The 12,153-nt window shown below is 37.2% G+C and overlaps 1 protein-coding gene across 3 annotated transcripts in view; it reads left to right on the top strand.

Annotated features, from left to right (window-relative positions):
- The window catches only part of LOC114468594 (proline-rich receptor-like protein kinase PERK1), a 21,134-nt gene extending 9,796 nt beyond the window's left edge, over positions 1-11,338 (top strand). Inside the window, exons 4-11 of one of the 3 annotated variants that reach the window (XM_028455580.1) lie at positions 182-283; positions 1,893-2,024; positions 2,151-2,270; positions 2,412-2,492; positions 7,441-7,566; positions 7,688-7,727; positions 9,111-9,165; positions 10,457-11,338. In XM_028455580.1, coding sequence (XP_028311381.1) covers positions 182-283; positions 1,893-2,024; positions 2,151-2,270; positions 2,412-2,492; positions 7,441-7,566; positions 7,688-7,727; positions 9,111-9,165; positions 10,457-11,192 — 1,392 coding nt within the window. In that variant the 3' untranslated portion in view covers positions 11,193-11,338. Of the gene's footprint in view, positions 1-181; positions 284-1,892; positions 2,025-2,150; positions 2,271-2,411; positions 2,493-7,440; positions 7,567-7,687; positions 7,732-9,110; positions 9,166-10,456 lie in introns of all 3 variants that reach the window. The other 2 variants (XM_028455582.1, XM_028455581.1) reach the window with 2 other exon arrangements.
- Positions 11,339-12,153: the final 815 nt, after the last annotated feature.

The following is a 12,153-nucleotide window of genomic DNA, read 5'->3' as shown; positions in this document are numbered from 1 at the left end:
ATACACATACAAATACAAACATACATATTACAGATGGATTGTAATCATGGTGGCAGAGTAAAGTCTCCTGCGGGTCGAATCTGAAGGGCCAGATTTGGTCCCAGGGCCTTAGGTATGACACACCAAAACAGATCATGTTATTGTGTTAAAATGAACATTAAATGCTCTTTTTTTTAACCAGGCATCCTCCAGTATTGACGACCAAGCTAAACACATTCTTCCACCTCCCAGACCTCCAGCACCAGCTCTAGCAGCAGTCAGAGGAAAAAGCTTCTGTGCGAGTGTAAATATAGAAATTTTCTTTTTAAATTGTATGAAATCCCAACACGTTGTTCTGAACTCATCTTTGTATATTTTGATCCTGCATTTATGGACAATTAACCTGATTGCTTAGCAAAGGACAAATAGTATTGATCAACATAAACTCTATAAAGCATAGATGGGCAACTTCTATCAGAGAGGGGCCCCCAAAAAACTGATTGTCTGATCCGAGGGCCACATTATCAACATTTATGTTAGCATTTAGAATAATGACCAATCTATTAATACAGGAAAGTACAAATGGTTTTGTCTCTGTTGTTCTTTTTAGTTAATGTTAATTGAGTGTTAATTATTTTAGCATAAGTTAGCATTCGCATTAGCTAGTATTAACATAAGCATGCGTTACCGTTTGCTAGTTTTAGCATTAGCATTGCGTTAGCATTGGCGTTAGTGCTAGAGTTAGCATTAGCATTGGCGTTAGCGTTAGCATTAATGTTGGCATTAGCATAAGTTAGCATTAACATTAACCTAACATAAGCTTAGCATTAGCCTAACATTAATCTAACAATGGCATTAGCCTAGCATTAGCATTAGTCTAGCAAAAACATTAGCATAAATTAGCATTAGCCTAGCATTAAATTTTGCTTAGCATTAATCTAGCTTTAACATTAGCCTAGCATTAATCTAGCTTTAACATTAGCCTAGCATTAACCTAGTGGTAGCATGGACCAAACATTAACATTAGCCTAGCATTAGCATTATCCTAGCATTAATCTAGCTTTAAAATTAACCCAGCATTAGCCTAATGGTAGCATTGACCAAATAATGGCATTAACCTAGCATTAGCATTAGCCTAATGGTAGCATTGACCTAACAATGGCATTAGCCTAGCATTAGCATTAGCCTAACAAAAAAAATAGCACAATTTAGTATTAACCTAGCATTAAATTTAGCCTAGCATTAATCTAGCTTTAACATTAGCCTAGCATTAGCCTAGTGGTAGCATTAACCTAACAATGGTATTAGCCTAGCATTAGCATTAGTCAAGCATTAGCATTAACCTAGCATTAGCACTAACCTAGCATTAGCTGAACATTAGTAATAAGGTTTAAAAAGGTTGAAACGGATGAAAAAAGTTGAAATGGGTTGAAGGTTTTAGCTGAAAGTGAACAGACAACTGAACATGTTTGAAGCTAATACATAGCAGAATGTCCAGAAATTATTTGAACATTTTGACACCAAACTTGTTAGAATCAGTTGAAAAATGTGAGAGTAAAATGAGTAAGATGGAAAACGATGAATAATAATTTCCAGAATTAAGTTTAAAGATAAAAATAGTGAGGTTGCCTCTTGCATACTCACTAATTACTTTCTTCAAGTTCATTCCAGAATCAACACATTTCATTTCCTCTGAGTCTAACCAGGCTAACTGTTAGCATGCTAAGTAGCTATAGCTAGAGGCTAGCAATCTTAGCTTTAGCTCATATCAGGAAACCAGTGAGTTAGTGAAGTCATCAACACTTTATGTTGATTTGAACATCTGCTTTGACCATTTCATAGAAAAGTGGAGAAAGTTGATGTGTGTATGTTTGTGTTATCTGAAGTTTTTTTTTATTTCTCCTTTATTTTAGTCATCAAATCATAACACTCTGAAAAAACCTCCTCCTCGCCCCCCGCCATGTGAGCGCCCCCCTCCTCCACCTCCTAAACCACCTTCTCCCATTTATTGTGACAGATTACCTCCAACGTTTCCAACTCCCAAGGTAAGCCATTGTGTTGCATTGTTCAATATTCATTGGTTTAAAAGCGGATAAAATGCTGAATTTGATGTAAACTGAAACCTGAAGCTTTGTTTAATACAACTTGTAATTTGTTGTTTTTAATTGAAGAGTGATGATGGCGTAAACCAGCTACCACAATATTCTCCTCTCAGTCCCATTACACAAACCTCTGCCTCAACAAACCTTTATAATGAAGTGGAGAACGTCTACGGCACCTACAGTGAAATTGTGAGTCACAAAAAAAGAGATGTGTTTGACCATCTAATATATTTTTTTACTTTTACGTTTCTTTTGTTTTACTTGCAAAATGGTTCATTTACTAGAAAACACGATGCCAAAGACTAAAAAGCACAAACAAACACGTTCCAGGGCCCAAACCGACCTGTACCGGCACCTCGGCAGTTGTCGCTGCCCAACGTTTCCTCGAGATATGAAGCTTCACCTCCACAGGTATGAAAACCAGTGACAGATTAGATACAAAGGTGAATTTATTTTTACTGACAGTTGCCGTAACAGAAAGTAAAGATCTAGAGCAGTGGTCACCAACCTTTCTGAAACTTTGAGCTACTTTGTAAGTACTGTATAGTCCGAAGGGCTACAGTTAGAAACGCACTACTTAAATACTAAACGTTCACGGTTTCACTTTAATTAAAGAGTAAGAATGCAATTGTTTCATTTTCATTACATTTCATAGAAAATTATCATTTTCCTATTTTATGAGTTGCTAACAGACAACTTTTAACTGAACACAGCAGTGCCCAAATTCTTTTCATTGAACAGCCAAAAATTAATCCCGGTGGAGGGCCGCAGGCCAAAACTAAACATTTACGTTGCAGTGCAATAAATTAAATATGCCAATAACATAACTGTGCAAAATAAACACTTAAAGTAGTTTTGAAATTGAAGAACACTTTTCTTTATTGTGTTTCATGGCATAAACTAATGAAGCAAGGCAAAATACTGAAGGAAACAAAGGTGTTTATAAATGAAAACCTGACAAACAAAACGCAAGCATCGCATGGAAGGCACGCCATGCGAAAAAAAGGTTTGACCGGAGAGACAAGCTTTGATGTAAATTTTCGGTGTACAAAACAGGGGACGGGACCTAGATAAGCAAACTGCTTCTCTCGTCTCCTTTTTCGGCATGTACAAATAAAAAATTTTAAAAAAATGTAAAAAAAAGTGAATGTAACCATGTCGGAAATAAACTGAATAAATAAATAAAAAATAAGTAAAATTATGAAGAAAGTGTCTATTTGTAAGGTTGCCATACGGACAAACTCCATTTGCCCTTGGTACGTTAACCGAAGTACACATACGTAGTGTTTTAGGTTGAGGTTGAGGTTGAGGTTGAGGTTGAAGTTGAGGTTTAGGTTTAGGTTTAGGTTTAGGTTTAGGGTTAGGGTTAGCTTTATTGTTTATGGGACTCGATGAAACCGCCCGAACAGTCCTCGGACTATTCAGTTTGGAATAGGGAATCAAAGGCAGGGCACGGCCGGTGTATGTCATCTTGCACCCCACCAAACTGTGCACATTCATCAGAAAAGTATGTGGAAGTGGATCAGTATAGTGTGTGTCAAGTGCAGTTCATATGGGGCCCAGTAGTAGGTGGACTAGGGACCGTCGGCCACCACCGACAGGCATAGGAATAACTATGTGAAGGTAATGGAGGTGGGTTTGGGGTTAGGGTTAAGGTTAGGGTTAGGGTTAAGGTTAGGTTATAACCCTATATCGCAACAATTTTTAAATTTGGGGTTAGGTTAGGTTTACGGTTAGATTTAGTCTTAGCCACGTTACTTAAACTGGCCATTGACTGACCTATCACGTGACCTAAACTGGCCAATGACTGACCAATCACGTGACCTAAACTAGCCATTGACTGACCAATCACGTGACCTAAACTGGCCATTGAGGGGCGCTGCGTGCGGATAGAATGTTGGTATATTGATATGGCAACCGTACAGATAGCCACTGCCAATTATGAAACATCTAAATGTCTTCAAAGACATTCAGTGCAATATAAATGAAACAAAATGAAAACAACAACTTCAAATATGAGCGGCGGGCCAAAACTGATCGCTTGTGGGCCAACTTTGGCCCGCGGGCCCCAAATTGGACAGCTCTGATGGTATAACTTGTAACATTTATAATACTAATGTACTAATTATATCTGTCATAAGTATTTATCTTTGTGAGTTTGAATCCTGGAAAGTAAATCAGATTATAGATGAAGCTCATTGGTGTCTAGAGCTCCTGAGGACCCCTCACATGGTCCTTGCGGGCTACCTGATGCCCACGGGCACCGTGTTGGTGACCCCTGATCTAGAACATCAAAAACTTCAATGATTGAAATCTAATGTGGAATTTGGTTGACTTGCAGAAAAGACACGTATATTTATACTGTTTCTTCGAATAGAAGATGAAGTAATTTCTACTGGATAAGGTTCAGCTTGAAGGTTATTTACCTGTAAGAAAATCCCATTTTGGGATTCAATCTTAAACAATAGAGAAATAGATCTGATATAATTGGTTTAGTGCAAAGTAATCTTCAGTTACAATGTCAATATGTAGCATTCACTTGACCAACAGTCTTTATTATGTAATATAACTATAGTCGTGGTATGCAGAGGTTGGTAAGCTTGTATTTCCTGTAGCTCAGGAGCGTCAAAGTCAACCATACACGGTGAAAACTGACTGCAACTGATAGGCCTAACAGAATTAATATTTATAGTACTATAGTTTAGAGATATTTTTAAGGTGTATCAATAATGTATTTTTTTAAAAAAAATTATCCAAATCATGATGAAGACTTTAAAGCAAAACCAAGCTCACAAAATTCACAATATTCTTTGATGTTTCTATTGGAAATAGTTTGTCTTACAAAACAACAACAATGTATTCATTAAAAAATATTAAATGAAATAATGTAAAAATTTAAGAAACAGTTCAATAATATCAATGATGTAGAATATTACCAGTTAACAAATATTAACAATACTTTTGCCAGTTATCTTGGAAATTCAGTGGAGATTCTCAAAGTAGGTGAAGCTGTGCATCCGTCAAACTCCCAACAATGTTTAGTTCCTTTCCATTGCAGAGGAAACTTGCTCAAACAGGTTTGTGCTTAAAGCTGTGGAGCATTAGCGTATGATGCAGAGATGGTGTGTTGACGTCAATTTAAAGGGAACTCCCTTTAGACATTCAACACTGTACCCTCCAACTTTCAAATCACTCATCAAAACTAACCTTTTTAAACAAATTTTTAACTTGTGATTTTACACATTTTCTTTATTTACATTAGTGTTTGATAGTTTCTTTTTTCACTTGTGTGTAATTGTTTGAACTGTTAAGTGTCTTTGAGTTTTTGAAAAACGGTAATTTAAAGTACAAGTACTGGGAGAGCGCAGACCTCCGCCAAGCAGCTCAAGCTCAGCTAACATGCTCCGGTCACAGTAACATGATAAACTACCATGAATACCTGTCAACATTGAGCTGTTGACTCTGAGAGAACCGATGACATCATCAACAACATTTCCACAGAGTGGATGGAAAATTAATGATATATACAGAATATGTTTTTTTTTTATTTTGGTTGCCAGAACATCACCAAAATGTAATCACCTGTTCCTTGTCCCATTTATCAATTTTCCTGAAGGTTTTATCCAAATCCGTTCATAAATTTTCAAGTAATCTTGCTAACTGACAGACAGACGGACAAATAAAATGGCAGAGGTAATAAAATGTAGGCAGTGGCTATCTGTATGCAGCTCCCCTCATTGGCCAGTTTAGGTCACGTGACTAAGACTAACCCTAACCCTACCCTAAAATTGTTGCGATATAGGGTTAAAGCCTATCCCAAACCCTAAGACGCTACGTACGTGTACTTCGGTAAATGTACCAATTGCACCGGGGGTTGTTTGTATGGCAACCGTACGAATAGACACGTTCTAAAATGTATTATTATTATTCTCACAACACAAACTAAGTAATGCTGTGCTATGTTACATACAGACATACAGTATATACTGTACATAATTTACCTACATACATACATACATACAGTATATAGTGTACATAATGTACATACATACATACATACATACATACATACATACATACATACATACATACATACATACATACATACATACAGTATATAGTGTACATAATGTACATACATACATACATACATACATACATACATACAGTATATAGTGTACATAATGTACATACATACATACATACAGTATACACTGCACATAATGTACATACATACATATGTACATACATACAGTATATACTGTACATAATGTACATACATACGTACATACATACATACATTCATACATACATACATACATACATACATACATACATACATACATACATACATACATACAGTATACATATTCTGTACATACATACATACATACATACATACAGTATACATACATACATACATACATACGTACATACATACATATACTGTACATACATACATACATACATACATACATACATATATACAGTATACAAATTCTATACATACATACAGACATACATACATACAGTATGCATATACTGTACATACATACATACATACATACATACATACATACATACATACATACATACATACATACATACATACATACATACAGTATACATATACTGTACATACATACATACACGTCCCGTCTGTTTTAAAATCCTGCTTTAGGAGTTCACTTCTATCCATTGGGGATTATCTTCACATTAAGTCAAATTAGATAATATTATATATAAGCAAGGACGTAACACTGTTTCTCTATCCATGGTCTAAGGCCTGTCTGCTGTATATTGAGTTTTCTATATTGGCGATATAGAAAAGTATATCATAACAATATATTTTTATTTTACATTAAAACACTTGTTTTAGGTGTTGCTGTTTCCACTACTTCTCAGAACAGCATGAAAAGCTCAGTTAGATGGATTGTTGAGTGCGTCCTAACTCAGACCTTCCCCTAAATAAGCCACACTACAGAACTCACTCACACATGCTGTCTCATATAGGAGAAAAATTAAAAGTGCAGCTGTTTGTTAATAAATGTATCTGTGTGGCATTTTGTATCAGCAAAATTTTTTTAAAGACTTAATTGAGTTCAAAAATATTGAGATATATTGTACAGTATATCGTCATTTTGGGGAAAATATTGAGATATGAGTTTTAGTCCATATCGCCCAGCCCTAGGTGTAGCTGGTTATCATGCCAGTCATGTCATTATTATTATCTAACCCTTTTGTTTCCATATATAAACTTATTAGGAGTAAGATGAGTACAGATCTCTCTCCTTTAAACACAATGACTCATATATTTGGGAATTCAGGGCAATAAAGTGATTTATTTTGTGCTCAACAGAGCAGAACAGACCAACTCGTGTTATATCCTCCATTACCTGACTCGTCCGACAGCAGCGAATCGCTCTACAGCGAGATCGATTTGCCTGAATACGTTGAGGTTTTGCCGAGTGAATCAGAAGACATTGTAAGACACACACAAACATAAAAATTGTACATGAATGAAATAATGCTTCTGGCAGCCCGTAATATGTAAAAATTAGGAAAAAAACGTTCACAACTCGTGTGTTTTTTGTTTGTTATCACAGCGCATCCCTGGACGAGTGAAATGGTTGAAGAGAATGTCAAGTGAGTAAAAATACTGTAAATGGTTTCTTATGCCAATAACTTTATTGCCAGGGAGATATGTCAAAAAGATGTTCACTTCTTGAAGAAAGCATGAACATTTAGTACATACCATGGGGGTTTTTGAGTATGCCAAATCCTTTTTTAATGGGATCAACGCCGGCAAACCAATGCTTCCCAATCATGATCAAGAAATCCAAGATGGCCACCATCCTTATTGTCAATTTGGATATTTTGTCATAACACTACAAATTCACAGGATCGTTGATAGATGAGCAGTATGAGGACAATCCACCTTCCCTGATGGGAATAGTTCAGATGATTCTTGAATGTACAAACATCCAGAATCAGACAGAAAACAACTATGTCACACAGGCTATGGAACCATTACCACCTTATCTTCCTGAAAGGGACTGAAACATTTGTAATGTTCATTTAAATATGAATCAGAAAATTAATCAAAAGTTTGAGTTTAATCATCGTACATGTTGGCAAGCACTGCAAAATACATACATAACACATAATCAGATTAATACCTATGCACACATGCACAAGGATCACAATGGATATAATCTTCCTGAAAAATAAATTTAAATAGATATATGAATTCATGTTTAATGGAGATTTAAATCAAATTGCTCACCCTTTAAAGGGCATCTTTGTCACACACATTTGTGGCTGCAAAGAAATTGCAAATTTCCCCTTTTTCATGTGTAAAGCGTTGTAGTGGCAATCTTATAAGAATAATAAGATATAAATGTCTTGTTCTGGATGCAATTTACAATATTTTAGGCTTTTTGTGACAATCCTTGTCCCCAAAAACTTACAATTTGTCACAAAGATGGCTAACAGAATCAAAGTTATGGTAAGATTGAAATTCACAATACTGACGGTGGCCATCTTGTATTTCTTGATTTTGAGTGGGAACCGTTGGTTTGCCAGCGTGGATCCCATTGGGAATGGATTCAGCATTTTCAACAACTCCCATGTACACATTTCCATGCTTTATTCCAGAAGTGAACATCTTATATTTAACATTGGTACATATCTGCCAGGCTATTACTAAATCTGCCAATTGTTTGAACCTGACCTTGGCTCAGGTGGTAGTGGGTCGTCTTCTGATCGAGAGGTTGGGGGTTCGATCCCAGTACCTGACTATGTGTCGAAGTGTCCTTGGGCAAGACACTGAACCCTAAGTTGCTCCCAGTGGTCGACTAGTGCCTTGCATGGCAGTCCTGTCCCACTGGTGTGTGAATGTGAGAGTGAATGGGTGAATGAGCTGATATGTAAAGTGCTTTGAGACTGCTTCAGTGTGGTGATAAAGCGCTATATAAAATAAAGCACTATATAAAATCCATTTACCATTTACCTTTGTTCCTATCACAGAAAATGGCTTCAGGGCTCCGTCACAGTATGGACTCAGCATGGAAGAAGAGATAAGGTAACACATGAACGGCAACTTTTAAACCTAAATGATTCAAAGATCAATAAATCCATGGACCGTATTTTCTGGGCTATTTAACGCGTCGCTGTATTGGCCGAATTCCAATGATGAATTCAGCTAGGCGGGCTACTACACTCCTGTTAACGGAGGTTTGCGTGTATTTCTGCGTATTCTGATCAGTTACAATGGATGAGTATTCCTCTCCGCATTAAATCACCTCATCACTGCCCTGCGTCTGCATATCAGTCCATTTACAGCTTTTGATAGTCACTTTTTACTGGAACCAGACTGAGATATCGCTTTGTTGGATACCGCGCACCATCGCCTCAGGAGTGATCATGTCAAGTCTGGACTCTGAGTCAGAATACGGACCCGATCGCTTCTGAACAAACGTAACTTTATGCTGTTTATTGTTTATTTCTATCATAAACCAGCTGATTTTTACTTTTTAGGTGACACAAGGGCGCCAGGGGGACTCCGGAGGCCCCATTTTTCAAATGACTACTTCTCCGTTAGTTCTCCTTAGATCAGAATGCAGTTTGGTATAAATACTCTATGAATGAATATGATGAGACGCTCTGAGCCCTTTTTGTTTGAAATGGGGCCCAGGGGCCTATCACGCATTTCCGGTAATTTCCAAATTTATGGAAACATAGTCATGTGATATATTGTTTCAAAGGTAATTCAACGTAGATTACGATTATGTCTAGCACAAGTAGATTAGGGGCCCAAAGGGCCACCCCCCTTATTTTAGGCACTTTCTATTAAAGTCGTTTTCTCACTTATTTGTGAGTCAAATATTGCGAGAGTTGGTGGTACCGAATCATTGACACATACCAATATATGAATGGGGTCCATTACTCCGTATGTGCCACGGGAGCCCCCGGGGGGCCCATTTTTCAAATGACTACTCCTCCGTTAATGCTGGTTGAATCGGGCTGTAATTTGACATGGATATTCTATGAGCGGATATCAAGAGCCTCTCAGAGACCTTTTTGAAAGAGGGGAGGACAGGGGCCCACCCCCTTTTCCAGTAATTTCTAAATTTACCGGAACATAGTCAGGTGATATATCGTTTCAAAGGCAATTCAAAGTAGATTACGATTTTACATCACACAATTTCATTTGTTTTACTCTGTGGAACCGAGTCATTTTACTGAATTCTCGGGAACATGCTATTCAGTGCAGAGATGTTCCGCAGGCCAGGCTGTAGTTCATCAAAACTAGTTACTACTAAATTCTGATATGACCCTGAACATATAAGTCTGATCTCTCTTTTCTTTTATAGGTCATTTAATCGGAGAGCTGAACATGTGACGAAGGCCCTGTGTCTTTATAATGATCTCTTAATGACTCGCAGAGAAAAGCTAAAGAACATCATCACAAAGTTAAACTTGATCTGTGCGAAACTGGACAAAATCCAGAAGAAGAACAAAACCATCACCATCGCCGGCGGCACCACGGGAGCTGTAGGAGGGATGACTGCCCTGATGGGCCTGGCCTTCGCCCCCATCACTCTGGGGGGGTCACTGATTGCCACAGTTGTTGGTGCTGGGATGGTGGCATCTGCAGGGGGTATGGGTGCCCACGCTGCCAAAGCTGACAAGAAGATTGCAAACAGGACAACTGTTGAGAACCTAGTTAGTGACTATAGGACAGAAGTTGTTGACCTGGAACTTTGCCTGAATTTTATCCTCGGCGAATTCAATGAGCTACGTAGGCATGACGTTGCCAGATTACACCGTTCTGGAGCTGACCTGGATTCATTGAAGATGGCACACAAGGCAGAGGCAGTGTTTAGAAGTAACATGAAAAACTGTGGAGGAACATCTGCCGTCCTCACATCTGACACTCTCCTACAAGCTTTTGCTAAAGAAATGCCTCAGTACTTCTCAGAGAGGAATGGTGAGAAGCTCAAAAAATCAAATAAGAGCAGATTTTCCGGTAGATTGTCTCTGCTGGCCAATAATCTTAATGATGAACTGACATATTTGACGGACATGTGGGATTTATTCAACAGCTGACAATTTAAAAAACTCTTCATGATACCTTCTCATGTAAGTCAATGTCACGTTATCTGTAAGTTCTCAAAAATATGAATCTTTGAGTTTTAATAAAGAAATGTAAGTTATTGAAAAATATACCTGTACAATAAAATTCTTATCACTAATGAATAAACCCTTTTGTGATGCACACTGGTGAGGTCAGGGGTCATGGGTCATATGTGATAAACACGAGCTTGAAGGGATTTTAACTAGACGTGTTCTGAGAGCAGTAGGAAAAAAGTTACAATTACTGTATGAGTGACAAGATCACTAGAGCTGCTTTATAGTTAAAACTTAAAAGGTGGAAAAAACTCCTAAAAGCCTAAGTTATTCATGGAAGGTCTAGATGAAAGAAATGTTTTACGTTTCTCATACATGTACACCCCAAAATAATGTTGACCCAAATAAAAATGTGAGATGTGATGTGGAACAAGATAAAAATCAGTCATTTCCTTTTCTCTTTATTTCTGCAACTGAAGCGTGAAAACAAAAGATGTGACTTGCCACTCAAACAAATGTCTGTGCAAAAAGCCAGGGTTGGGGTCAATTACATTTTTCCGTTACAATTACGTTTTCAATTATCCATGTTAAATTACAATTCAATTATGATTACGCTGACCATTATATTTTTAAATTACAATCAAATTAGAATGATTTTTTCCCCCTGAAAGTCAATTACAATTACGCTCTCAATTATTAAATGTCTTAACCATGTCTTAAATCAGCTGTAAAATACACTTTTGTTAGGCTTAAATCAAGGCTACACCCCTTGATTTATTTCTACTTTTTAAATAAAAAAATTATCTTCATAACATAGCTCATAACAGCCAATCCATGATAAAATAAAATAAATAAAAAATTCAAAAAAACTGCCCATGAGGTACAGCAGACCATGATCCATGCTGAAAAATTGTCATACCTACTACCTGTATGGGTGTGA

The sequence above is a fragment of the Gouania willdenowi genome, chromosome 8, assembly GCF_900634775.1.
Source record: "Gouania willdenowi chromosome 8, fGouWil2.1, whole genome shotgun sequence".
NCBI lineage: Eukaryota > Metazoa > Chordata > Actinopteri > Blenniiformes > Gobiesocidae > Gouania > Gouania willdenowi.
This window is presented reverse-complemented; position numbering and strand designations above follow the sequence as displayed.